Source organism: Taudactylus pleione, unplaced genomic scaffold (assembly GCF_031769625.1).
Source record: "Taudactylus pleione unplaced genomic scaffold, aTauple2 ptg001628l, whole genome shotgun sequence".
Classification (NCBI taxonomy): Eukaryota; Metazoa; Chordata; class Amphibia; order Anura; family Myobatrachidae; genus Taudactylus; species Taudactylus pleione.
In genome coordinates, this window is record NW_028286025.1 from 1,405,075 (window position 1) to 1,419,597 (window position 14,523).

The 14,523-nt window shown below is 44.2% G+C and overlaps 1 protein-coding gene across 3 annotated transcripts in view; it reads right to left on the minus strand.

Moving 5' to 3' along the window:
* Positions 1-4,706: 4,706 nt before the first annotated feature.
* The window catches only part of RIN3 (Ras and Rab interactor 3), a 68,402-nt gene continuing 58,585 nt past the window's right edge, over positions 4,707-14,523 (minus strand). For 2 of the 3 annotated variants that reach the window (XM_088464296.1, XM_088464294.1), the window contains exons 7-10: positions 13,685-13,993; positions 8,498-8,629; positions 7,120-7,283; positions 4,707-5,832 (exon numbers count right to left, since the gene is read on the minus strand). In XM_088464296.1, coding sequence (XP_088320422.1) covers positions 5,533-5,832; positions 7,120-7,283; positions 8,498-8,629; positions 13,685-13,993 — 905 coding nt within the window. In that variant the 3' untranslated portion in view covers positions 4,707-5,532. The other variant, XM_088464297.1, reaches the window with a different exon arrangement.

Below are 14,523 nucleotides of genomic sequence, written 5' to 3' on the forward strand. Positions count from 1 at the left end.
AGTATTGGGCACAATTCTAGGTAAGTCCTACAAGTTACAGTCAGGTCCATAAATATTGGGACACTGACAGAATTTTCATATTTTGGCCTCTAGTCACCACCACAATGGCTTTGAAATGAAACAAACAAGATGTGCTTTAACTGCAGACTTTCAGATTTAATTTGAGGGTAATTACATCCAAATCAGGTGAACGGTGTAGGAATTACAACGGTTTCTATATGTGCCTCCCACTATTTAAGGGGCCAAAAGTAATGGGACAAACTAAACAATCCTAAATCTAACTTTCACTTTTTAATACTTTGTTGCAAATCCTTTGCAGGCAATTACAGCCTGAAGTCTGGAACGCATAGACTTCACCAGACGCTGGGTTTCATCCTTGGTGATGCTCTGCCAGGCCTCTACTGCAAATGTCTTCAGTTCCTGCTTGTTCTTGGGGCATTTTCCCTTCAGTTTTGTCTTCATCAAGTGAAATGCATTCTCAGTCGGAGTCAAGTCAGGGGATTGACTTGGCCATTGCAGAACATTCCACTTTTTAGCCTTAAAAACTCTTTGGTTGCTTTTGTGGTATGCTTCGGGTCATTGTCCATCTGCACTGTGAAGCGCCGTCCAATGAGTTCTGAAGCATTTGACTGAATATGAGCATATAATATTGCCCGAAACACTTCAGAATTCATTCTGCTGCATTTGTCAGCAGTCACATCATCAATAAATACAAGGGAACCAGTTCCATTGGCAGCCATACATGCCCACGCCATGACACTACCACCACCATGCTTCACTGGTATGTTTTGGATCATGAGCAGTTCCTTTCCTTCTCTTCTCTTCCCATCACTCTGGTACAAGTTGATCTTTGTCTCATCTGTCCATAGGATGTTGTTCCAGAACTGTAATGGCTTTTTTAGATGTTGTTTGGCAAACTCTAATCTGGTCTTTCTGTTTTTGTGGCTCACCAATGGTTTGCATCTTGTGGTGAACCCTCTATATTCACTCTTGTGAAGTCTTCTCTTGATTGTTGACTTTGACACATATACACCTACCTCCTGGAGAGTGTTCTTGATTTGGCCAACTGTTGTGAAGGGGTTTTTCTTCACCAGGGAAATAATTCTTCCGTCATCCACCACAGTTGTTTTCCGTGGTCTTTCGCATCTTTTGGTGTTGCTGAGCTCTCCGGTGCGTTCTTTCTTTTTAAGAATGTTCCAAACAGTTGATTTGGCCACACCTAATGTTTTTGCTATCGCTCTGATGGGTTTGTTTTGATTTTTCAGCCTAATGATGGCTTGCTTCACTGATAGTGACAGCTCTTTGGATCTCATATTGAAAGTTGACAGCAACTGATTCCAAATGCAAATGTCACACCTGGAACCAACTCCAGACCTTTTACCTGCTTAATTGATAATAAAATAACGAGGGAATAGCCCACACCTGTCCATGAAATAGCTTTTGAGTTGATAGTCCCATTACTTTTGGCCCCTTAAAAAGTGGGAGGCACATATAGAAACCGTTGTAATTCCTACACCGTTCACCTGATTTGGATGTAATTACCCTCAAATTAAATCTGAAAGTCTGCAGGTAAAGCACATGTTGTTTGCTTCATTTCAAAGCCATTGTGGTGGTGACTAGAGGCCAAAATATGAAAATTCTGTCAATGTCCCAATATTTATGGACCTGACTGTATATACTGTAGTGCAACTTTGGGTTGATTTTTGGGGCGTGGGTCCCCTGGACTGCTTTGGTTGGTCTGCTTCAGGGCATCGCATTATAACACATTCATTCTTTTCTGCACTTTACGGTTTGTTTTTATTATATTTGTATTTTCACCTCTCTATGCAGCCATAGCTGCTCTTATCTTTCTTTCTTCACTTTTCTCATTATAGCGATACCCTGGGGCGGCTCGGCTGAGCTGGTTTGGGGAGGTCCTGTGCTCTGGATTTGAACCCTAGTATGTTAGGGACCTACCCTACAGAGGTTACCTGGATGTGGTGGGTAGGCCCATAACCTTGGCCATGATTATGCTAAAAACCTCTATTGATTGTGCAACAAAATTTTGCAATGTATTTATAAATAATCAGTAATTTGGAGTTGTGCACTTGTGATTTGTCTGTTTCATTCCAACCAGCCAGATTGGACAGATATCGGTCATAAAATTGTATAGTGGATGGCCAGCTTTACACTGTTTAATATAAAAAAATGAGAAAATGTATTGTGGGGGTGGGGGGGTAAAATGTCTCATCTCAAACATCATTTATAAATACTAAGTAATGTATTAGTACAGCATTTGTTAGGAAGTAATATGCAACACAAAAAAGTAACAGGAACTGGAAGGGGGTAGTTGGGAGTTATCTAGAAAAGACACAAAATCCCCCAGCACCGGGCACAACATACACTAATAGCAGCTTCCTATTTATATATAAAATGCAGAAGCCTCTGTTGCCTGCATCTGATAATGATATACCATCTGCTTCCTCCCAGCACCTCAGCTAATCCTACATGCCATTCCTTTCACCTCTGATAAAGATTCAGTAAAACATCAATAAACTCATTTGTCAGCATATTTGCATGTATTAACAGAGACCCCTTTATTTTGTGGGCTCAATCTAGGTAAAGTTAATGGGTACCTGTAGTTAACAGGAAAGCAAATGTCAAGTACACTCTGCAAGAAGATGTACCCAAATGATTAGATGTATATAGGTTATATCTGCAAATAATGATTGGAGAGTCTAGCTTGTATTCCTCTTAATTAAGGTCTATTATTACACACTAGTCAGAGGGGCTACAGATATGGGGGAGTTGTATTGAGCCTTCTAAAGAGCGGACAAGTGTAATAGTTACCCAGAACAACCCATCAGCTCCTGCCCATCACTTTATAGAAACGTACTTCATACTAGCTAGAAACTGATTGGTTGCTATGGGCAATGTCTCAGTGTTCACTTGATGGATTCCAATTAACGGCGGTATGTTAATCGCATCCCAACGCTGGAAGCTCGACCAGGGACTAAAGATACTGTAGGTGTCTAGATTCCGACACCTATCTTTAGCCCCACGACAAAATCCTGACACCCTTGGGTGTGGTGTTTGGTTTAGGCACCCCCGGGAGGACTTAGCGATAGGTAACCCCTGGGGGAGGGTTGGGGTTAGGCTAAGAACAGTGGGAGGCACCACTGGGGAAAGGTTAGGGTTAGGCAACACAGGGGGGAGGTTAGGGTACTTACCAGCCCTAGTTGGGATCTTCACTGTTCGGGCTTCCAGCGTCGGTATTTGGTCCACCGGGAATAGATCTGGTGGAATTACATACAGATTCCCACCTGATATATACATACAGTTGGTTTGATACATCTCCCCGGTGGTCACTGCTAAAACGTCAACATGGAAAGTTTGGACAGTACCGCATGATTGCCTGTGGATCTTGCTGCCCTGTATGTGTGTACGGCTTTATAAAGGCACTAATGACTGGGTCAGCAGCCATGGTGTATTTATAATGGGTATAGGATGTGGGGCAGGCACCGGCCCCAGTCAAGGTGGGCCCCCGCACTATACATCCTGCACCCCGAACATGGCTGGGCAATGGGTCTTCCCCCTATGTAATCTACCGGCGACACCATCTTTCCGGTGATATCTGGTGCTTGTGCCAGCTTCCCAAAAATATTGCTGGAAAGATGGCGCCAACAGCAGGTGGTCGGTGAAGGGGGGATGGGCTGCTGCACACAACCACCCTTCCCTGCCAAATGGTTAATACACCCCCCGATCTGGAATCTGTATGATTTACTGCCGGACCCATGCCCGGCGGTTGGAATCCCGATAGCGGCATCCCGGCAGAGGAGGAAATCCCGATCGTCCAAGGTAAGTATTGTCTAACCTAATTCTATCCCCTAACCCCAACCCTCCATTAGGGGTGCCTAACCTTCCCCCCCAGTGCCTAACCCTAACCCTCCCATCCCCGCCGCCTAAACCAAAGTCACCCCGGGGGTGCCTACCGCTAACCCCCCCTTCCCCTTCCCCTAGCCTAAACCTAACCTCCCGGGGGGTGCCTAGTGCCTAACCCTAAGACCTCCCCCCGGGAACCCTAAACCTAACCCCTCCCACTACGGCTATCCGCGCTCTGCATCCCTTAGATCGGGATGCCGGGTGCCGGTCTCCCGGTGTCGGTAAAATGACAGGAGTCTAGATTTAGACGCCTGTCATTTAACCCTCTCCGGGATTAAGTAGTCGGGAAGCCGGCTGTCGGGATTAGGTCCGCCGGTTTCCCGACTGCATACCCCTGATTTTCATCAGTTTAGGATTATTCACTGTTGCCAATTAGAAGGTCAGATTGTGAGCCGGGTGTCTGGGAAAACTACTTGTCAGGTCAGTGAGGAAATGTTGAAGCCTTTAAAGATCTGCTTACCTGCACTTTACATTGCTACAAAAATTACAGTTAAATATCTAATTTCCATTGTTGTAATATCAGGATTCTAAGTAGTGGACAATCTGGAAGTCCAGAATGGTGCCAGCAAACTCCCACGTACGTTATGGGGGTGTAGGATGCTTATATAGAGGATTATTATTTCCACCATCTGCCCCCTACTGGTCAGTCCTTGTAATATCTATATGGGGTCAGGTAAGACCTCTAGCCCTACATTTTTAACTTAACCTTCCACTAAAGTTGATGACATTATCAAGAAGAATGTGAGACTGAAAAAAAAAAAAAAAAAGAAGAGCTTCTCGATGTATTCTATACAAAGTTCTGTTTATATATAACGTATAAATAATGACTGTACACCATACTATGTATACAGTTACATGATTTGCCAAAGTGCATTACAAGGAACATTGACAATGTTACAGTAAATAGTTTTGTTTCTGTGATCAAAGATGTAACATGGCAGAGAAGACATCAGCACTTAGTTGCCGTGCGACAACGGGCAGTGTCATTACGGCCCAATGTGTCTGTGGACTCCGGAAACATGGATGCTCCAGAACCATGCATTATGCCCATAGTAGCCAATCAGATCCTGTGACTCTTCTAGGGCATCTTGGGAAATGACAGTAAACATCAGATTGGTTGCTAACCACTTTTCTCTCATGCAACAGTTTTCATAAATGTAATTCTTCTCAAACACGGTTTCCATGACTGCGGTTTACATAAACCAAATGGCAATTTGAGAATGATTCTCATGTAAAACATTACAAGCTGTCCTCACCTCCTGGAATAAACAGGATTTGTGCCGTCATTTGATTGTGCCCTGAAAACGGCATTGGTTATTTCCGTCTAGTAGACCACAGTGCTAGATTTAAGATGGCACTTCCTATTCCGGCAGCGCGGTTCCTTGTGCTTCTCGCGCCACGAGATCTACAATCATGCAGGAAAATATTGAGGTTTGCATAAAAATATTGATACAGAGGGATAAAAGCAGGATTATCCTGCAAGATGTGGTCTGACAAACGGATCGGCCCAGCCATCTCCAGCTTGTCAATCTGCTGCCAGGGAGGAACAAGGGGTTAGACCCTGGTAACTGGCAATAAGTTCTCATATCCACATCTTCTACCCAGCAAGAACTAGAGGAAGTCCAGTTCCTTCATTGTTGTGTCCTGTAAGCTGGTGGTCTTATACAGGAAGTTGAAGTCCAGCTTCTGTTCGTTCTTCAGCAAGCAGGACTTCACCTGCTGGGGGAACGCGTCTTCAGAGAGTCGCAGGCACCGCTCATTCACCAGCACGAATAGCCCATACTTTTCTGGTTCCGACACCTCAAACTTCTCTGCACACTGCTGGAGAACCTGAGCTACGCTCGTGTCCGATTTCGTGGCCAAGGTCCTCGTTGTTGAGTCCAGCTCCTCAAAAGAGATGGTGATGAAATCCTGCGCAGAGAGAGGAGCAGTGACAGGTAGTGATTAGGTTGTAGCTTCTACGCAATGTCCCAATTACCTTACTGACCGTTCGGTTTTCCAACAGTAGTGATATAATAAATGAACGTACAATTGGTTTTCTAATGTATAGTCGCCACTTGCCCCTGTATGACCACACACCTGCTTCCCACCATCTTCTAGATTTCCACCCACTTTCCTCCTAAACTGCAAGCTCCTGTGAGTAAGGCCCTCATTTTCGGTACTTCTGATGCCCAATGCTGGTCATACCCACTGTGAGATCAAGCTCATCATTTGACAGACAGACCAATTATCTGACCGTGTATGGCAATGTCAGATAATTGGTCTGTCTGTCAGATAGCGAGTACATCCGCTGTCAGATCCGAACACAAATCATCACATCTGTCGGGCATAATAACTGCTGCTTGGTCACGTCCATACAGCCGATAACTGACTGTTGGGGCAACAATTGCCCATTGTCAAGCTGCCTTTATATGTTGGATAACATACTCCCTGCTATTAATTATATGGATATTAGTAATCACAGTGAGATCTGTAACCATATAAAACAGTTTTTCTCAAGCTCTGTCCTCAGGACCGCCAACAGTTCTTGTTTTTTCGGGTTGCCTGTGTAAAATGTGACCGTTGATGATACACCTGGGTGGTATGGAAAATGTACACTGCTAGGGGTCCTGAGAACTGGGGTTGAGAAACACTGACATAAAAAAGGGGCAAGACTGTAACCTGGGAGCTTTAATACACACAAAGCTACAGGAGACTGCTAGTATCGAATGATTTATAGTAGCAGCTTCATCATTCTTATAAGAATACAATTTTCGAGGTGTTGACATCAGAACTCGCAGATCATACAAATATTATTTATAGGTGCTTATACATATTAGCAACACGTGTGTATTATATATAAAATGTCAATCTGTATAATACAGCAGGAATGGCACAATATAAATGTAGAAAGAAGAAGAGCTAATACAATGATCTCAGGTTAATGACGCCATCACTTCAGTAGCTGCATTGGATATCTTGTCTAAAGAAGTTGCTGTAAATGATAAGTCTAGCAGACGTCATCTTGGAGATCAGTGGCCGGTGTAATAACTAACTATCCGCCATTGTACCATCTTCTAAAAAGGGTTCTAGTTACACAAGCTGCTGTATAGTAGTGTAGTAGATGGACCAGTCCTCTAGGCTACCTGTGACAAATAAAAATATGCTTTTGTTTGACATTACATTCATTGTATAACCCCCCAGCACCGCCCAGCTTACCTGTATAGAGGAACGAGACACTCTGGCCTTATTGAGCGTCCGTCTCCTTTCCCAGCGGTGGATGGAATCCTGAACCTCCATACTGAGCTGCCGCGTGACAGTGATTTTATCGTAATTCTTTATGTGCTCCAGTGCTCCGTACGTCGTGGTCAGGTAATAGGAGCCTGTACAAGGGAAGATCTAACGTCACCTCACTGTACAGCGGTCAATAAAATCTAGATGGTAATTGCACCTAGAATAAAGTTCTGTGCAAACTAATTCATATTCACTGTTCCCCGAGGCTGTAACCACTCAAGGCCATAATTTTCCTAACTCATACATACAGCTGTCTTATTAGAGTAAGACCACTACCCAACGATATGCTCAGTAAAATCAATAGTTTAAATTTGGTTGGAGAAAGTGGAAAGAGATCAAGTTCCAACCGATCAGCTCCTAACTGCCATGTCACAGGCTGTGTTTGTAAAAATGACAGTTAGGAGCTGATTGGTTGGAACTTTATCCTCTGTCCACTTTATCTCCATCCAAGACTTAGTAAATAGACCCCAAAGTGTTGTATATTAGAAGAGAAAATTAGAAACATACTGAGAAGTGTGGATGTCACAGCGGAGATGCCTGCGGGTGTAGATAACCTGCGACTTTCTTACAGTTGTCGAACTGCAAGTCCCAGAACCTACATCCTTTTGTTTACTTGTAATTTTAAATTTACATTCAGGAAAAATGTTAAATTCTACTTAATAAACTGAGTAGAGTTAAGCAGGTGCATGATACATTATAGCCAAGTTCCACCTGATGTTTTAACTCTTTAAAAGCAATGCAATAATCATCAATAATCCAAAAACACCAAAATGTCCTTCAGAAGCTGGTGCAGCTAAACACAACTATTATAACCCTGGGAATTTCAACAGGCTGTTCAATTAATTTCATTACTTATAAGAAACAGCAAAGGGTATCCCCAGCACTCGGAATGAAATCAACAATAAGATTTTAAAAACTACATGGTGGTAGATAATTCAGAGATCTCAGTTGTATATATTTGCAAAAATATGGCTAAGTCTCCAGGCCACGTCACGGCTTCTCCGATTACTGGAGGTCACATGCGCAGTACAGGGAAAATGGCAGACGCGGCCATTTTCCCGGTGACCTGTGCATACACTATAGACTCTGGGCACACTCTAGTGCACAGAGTCTAGAACTCCGGCGCTGGCCGTGCACACCTCAGTGCACTGCTCGGCCGCCGGGCGAAGAGGAGGGGGCCCGTGTCAGAGACTGCACACGGGCCCCCTCCTCTCTAGAAACGCCCCTGCAAGCAGGTAAAATTTTTTTTTAAAAAAAGCTGACACAATGTGTGTGTATGGAACACCGTGAACAAAGACCGTACCTTCTCCCAGCTGCAGAGCTGGGTCCATCAGCTCCATCATGTACTCAACATCCAGGAGAAGAGACACCAGGTCACAGCGGGCCAGGACGTACATCAGAACCGGCAAGAAGTCGTCTGCCCCATGGGGCTTCCCTGAAGAGACCACAGACAAGGAACAGGTCACTAATGACGAAGCAGGTCTCCAGAAACAATAGAACCTAATTCCGTCTTCTATATTCACATTATTACATGTCTGAATGCAGTCAGCCCTTTTATGGGCAGATATACATATTCATGTGCATTAATGGCAAGGACCCTCCCAGCTACTGGCCAGACCGGGCTCACTGTGCCCCAAGTAACATCAAACTGCAGGAAGTCTGCTAGCTTCCAGCACATTGGCTCTGAATGATCACATGACACCAGGAACTTTATCCCGCATCAATAGCTCATTTAAATAATACCTCAGACATTGTACAGGAGGAATATATATTACACAGGGCTTTGATTTTCTCAACAATTATGTTACTAACTGTAATTTTCCCATTACTAAGACTGTACTATTAGGGGTATATTGACTAAAGTGCGTGTTTTGCCTACAGCAACCAGATTCTACTTATCTAGTACCTTCTAAAAAATGATAGCTAAAATCTGATTGTTTGCTATGGGCAACATATACACTAATGTAAAGCCACACTTTAGTAAATATACCCCTTAGTATGGAGTTTATTCAAAAATGGCATGATTTGTGCAGGTATAGTATGATGTAAACACAATCTGAGAAAAAATATTTTTTATATATATATATATATATATATATATATATATATATATATATATATGGCACTCATGGACCAAAATTGGAGTGAATGGAGGCGATCAAGCAGATTGACGTTTCAGTGTTTATAACGGTCTTCAGAAAGGACTTCTGCCTGATCACCTCCTTTCATTCCAATTTTGGTCCGTGAGTGCCGCACCTTATGCACTGTACTTTCTTACATTGTGGGGGTACCCGGTAAAGCTATTCTCATTGATATGAGTGCCAGTCCTGCGCTGTGTGTGTGTAATATAATATGCAACTGTTACTATAACTGAAAACATGATGAAAAAAGATCAGACAGACAGTTTAATGCAGCTGTAATGTTTTCAGACCAGCTCAAATGTAAAGGCATCATTGAAATATAATTTCAATATATGCTAATGTAATCTTTGTAGTTTGGCTTAAAAGGCTGCAGGTTTCATTCTTGCCATTGTTAAGTACTAGGTGGTGATGCGTTCCATAGCCAGTGGTTCTCAAACTCGGTCCTCAGGACCCCACACAGGTGTAGTTTTCCAGGTCACCCAGCAGTTGCACAGGTGTACTCATTACTTACTGATACATTTTGAAAAATCCACAGGTGGCACTCATTGTTTCACTTGTGATTCTGTGAGGAGACCTGGAAAACATGCACTGTTTGGGGTCCTGAGGACCGAGTTTGAGAACCTGTGCCATAGCTATAAGACTTTCCAAATCTCTACCTTGCCTGGTGCTAGTATGTGACCATCACAAAAAAACCAAACACTTCAATGTGAAGAACAAGGGAGACTTGTCCTTAGCACTCATTTTTGATGTATATGCTGAGTGCAAGTCACACTCATCCCCACCACTGCAGGACTAGACAATATTGCTCTGTACTACAGAAATGGTAGTAAAGCCAGGTGAGGGATGAAAGCACATAAAATGCTCGCTCTCCACCATCCTGGCACCTTGACACTCATGGGATCCCATTTTGAAAGAAGGGAGCCCCCCCTCTTTCAAATAATGTGCCCCATAGTAGTTACTGAGTATACAACACCCTATACTACAGATAATATTAAAGCCTCCAGTAATGGTGGAGGAGGCCAAAGTATATAAGGGTGTTCGGGGAAACAGATTAAAGCGCCCACAGGCAGATGACAATCCTGGAACATCTTGTGTAGTTGGCAGCACAAAGCTCAGGAAGTAAGCGCTACTTGCTCAACTAAACTTTTATCAGTGAAATTTGTTTTTGGCACGAACACTGCTACTCTTGCGGGTATATTTCACCCCCTGGCTGATTACACAACACAAACCATAATCAGAAGGTTTTATTACATCAGCAAATGTAGCTAATAGCACAAGACACAAACCTTGTGTAACAGACCCTTACTGCATCATGCTGTCACAGAAGAGGAAGTAAGAGAAGATACATTGTAATTCGTGTTTTAGTGGAGTCAACACAATACAATGTGACTGTTTGCCAGAGCCCAGTACAGAAATGGTCAGGTGCTTATGAGAAGGTTAATGGGAATTTGCTGAACCACTATCTGTTGGAAGTTTTGTTGCAGTCTGGAAGCAAACTTGCACCATTACGCACACCATAATAAAAGCTATAGTTTCTGCTTAGGAATGGGGGGGTGCAGATTCCCACCACAGTCAGTCATGCGACCGGCTGCATGATTCCAGCTCCCTCCCTGGACGGGATACAGCGAGATTACCGGCAGCCAGCCATCGGAATCCTGACAGTGGAATCCGGACCAGAGACTAAAGACAGGCATCGAAATCCTGACGCCTATCTTTAGCCCCACGCTGAAATAGCGAGAGCCAGCATCCCGAATGAAGGCAAGTGGGAATGTGTCGAGTTAGTCATGAGGGGCATGGTTTAGCCATCCCCCCAGAAGTGTTAGGGTTAGGCTACGGGAAGGGGGAGGGGAGGGTTAGGCACTACCCCGGGAGGCTTAGGTTTAGGGTGCGGGGGTCTTAGGGTTTGGCACCACCCCTGGAGTTTTAGGGTTAGGCACCACCAAGGGAGGGTTAGGGGGGACGGGACAGGGAAGGGTTACCCTACATACCAACTCCGGTCAGGATGTTAAACCTTCAGGCATCGGTATGTGAACAGACTGCTATTCAGCCGTCGGTATACAGATTCCCTCTGGACTCTCCAGCTGCTCTGGAACTAGACACCAGAGCATGCCATGCCCCTAGCTGTTATGATGGGACATGCGACTGAAAGGTTGCCCACATAGGTAGGGCACAAATTGTGCTGCTCTAAAATTCCCTTTTAGTGCTGGGAGTTTAGAATCTATGCTCCCACTAATGAAAGGCATTTGGGTCAACTGACTAGTACAGGGAGAGATCCCCAATAACTGACCTGCTGGATCCAGCTTTGCCTAATAATAGATACCAGGGGCCTAATTATAGTGGGTGCCGTTGCTATGGGTCCCGGAGGCTTAGAACAGCGTGGTAAGAACAGATGACACTATTAACTACAGAATGGGACAGTCTACAAACTACTCTCAAGATATTAGATTATGGTAAGTAGTTTGTAGACTGTCCCTTTCCACCAGCCCTCTGCCTTATAGTGCATTACATGCAGCAGATTCAGTGCACATAGCACAAGGATAAGAAGAAAGTGGCTGAGGCCAAGGAGCACAGTAAGCTGGAACCCGCCAATGTTTACTGGAGGCACCACAAAGTGGCATAATGGGCCCTATTCTTAGGTGGGCTCTAACGGAGCTGCGACCGACCTTTTCCGCAGCGTGACTGCATCTTTATGCTAATGCCACAGCTGATGGGATTCGTACAGAGACGCCCACCGGCTGTGGCGCTAATCTGCCGCTTTGCCTATTAAGGCGCACTATCAAACATTGCACCAGCCCTATGGAAGCGCACAGTGTCTGTCTGAACATGGCCACCGAAATCAGCGCAATAGTGACAAAAGCCGCAATTGCTGACTATGACCCGCCCACATCTAGCTAACCACCCCCCTCTCCCCGTTACTACCTAGAAACACCTACTAAAATCACCTCCTTCTGCGCCCAAATTAATTCTTCGGCTTTCGGTGGTAACCATTGGGACCCGTGCGCAGTGCAACTCTAGTGAATAAAAACATTGGCGCTTGTGTGATCAGCATCGACCTCTGATTCCTGTCCAATGTGAACTGGAGCCACTGTGTGGCATAACGCGTTTCATTACTGGGACGAGGGATGATTATTAAAAGTATCATCTTCCCTAAAATCTCTTCTATTTTACAAATGCTACCGATATGATTGTGAACTGGGCTACTTTGTGGTATATAGTGAACTGGGGCAATACAATATGGCATAATATGAACTGGAGGCACTGTGTGGCATAAGAGCTGGGGCACTACTAAGGGCTGGAAAATAAACTAAGGCACTACTATAAGGCATAAAAATGAGCAACTACTGCCCCTTCACAATGTTGCTATGAGGTTTAACAAAGTTTTGGTTATGCCCCTGAAACATGCAACTGCAGGGTGATCAACTCTACAAATTATTTGATGCAAAAATAACTTTCACTTATCTTCCCTGAAAACGGGGACAGCAAAGTGCATTGGTTATTTTCCAAATCGATATAATGGACCCTCCAACATGATAATTTTTGGCCTGTTGCAAAATATCTACTCTCATCTCCCTATTGCGCTACCAGGGTTGAATCAATGAATAAACTGCAATAGGAAAACGCGTGGGTCCTTTAAGAGCAACGCATTTTTTACAGAGTTGGAGGATCTGATGTGATATTTGTTACTGCACACAGAGACATAGAAGCATGTTCTACATGTACTTTGAAGCATAAGAGTAGGTCATGTAAAATGTAATTGGGCTTACCAGATCTCCCATGGAAATCTTGATAGGAACCATATTAAATTTTAAGTGTTGCATGGCAGCATTAAAATGGTGCATGTCTGCATGGTAAAATGGCATGCATGGTGCAAGCCTGGATCTCGGCACAGCCATGCAACGTGTGTCCAGATTACATGGCCGCTCTTGTTACCAAACTTGTGTATCATCCAGCAACATGGAGATCTGATAAAATGACACAGCTGGAGTAGTTTGCAGGAAGAGGAAATACAGTAACACACCAAGCTTATGCTAGAGATGCCCCCTAGTGGTATACACGGATTACAGCAGTCCATTCTACGAATGGTTCCTCAGCCGAGAGCTGTAACCGAAGCCAATAGGTTTGCTGCTTTCACATGAGGTTCCACATACGTTGCAATCCTGCTGAACATGCAGGTGCCCAAATTTCCAGGCGACACAACGGCCCCACATCTCTGATCAGACCCGATTGTATTAAACAACAGTATTGGCCCACACACCATACCATGAATTGGCCACTTTGGCCAAACTAATAACCGGTATAGAACATGGTTGCTTGCCGTCAAAGATACTTTATACAATATGATAAAATACCTGGATTTCCTGTTGCCATGGAGTCATAGATGAGCTTGCAGGACTTGAGGAGATAGGTTACCTTCTTCTCCGGGGAATAGGTTTTGTGCATGGTGACAAACTTCTGTATAATTTTCTCCATTACGCTGCTGTCCGGCACGCTAGTAGTGACGCCCAGGTCAGTGGTGGTGGTGTCCTGGATGACCATCTGGTTCTCGGTCAGCAGACGCAGCGATCCGTCCTTATTGTGTATCTCACGCAGGTAGCACTCAACGGGGGCTTTCAGGGGCTTCAGTACACACTTACAGAGAGCTGCTTCCACAATGGTGTCTGCGCCAACACATGCAAGGAGAAAAAAGACCTGCGGTTACTAGATCTGCCAATACTGCATGCAACATATGGGCATGACTTATTCTACACACCAGACGCTATACATTTGAATTTTTAAAAATTGCACATGTGAAGCAGTTTAAAAAAATTAAATAAAAATAAACATTGGATATAGGTGGCCGATGCACCATAAGAGACGAACAACTGAATAAGTTAAACATAACAAAATTGACCCAGATGTGGTTCATGACTTGAGCTGGCCACATGCCACAGACTGTTGCGGATGATCCGACCAACTGTTCGATGGTCTGAATGATTCAAAGGATTTTCAAGTCCATGCACTGAGCGATTTATTGTCACAATGTAAAGAAAACGGACTGAAGTCTTCAGAACCACAGACTGACAGATGGGAAAATTTTTGAAAAACAAAACCAGCGTTCACAACGGTTTTCTTCATGGGTGTAGCTATATAGTGGGTGCAGGGAGTGCCACTGCTATAGGACCCACCTCTGGGGTCTGACTCAACTGCA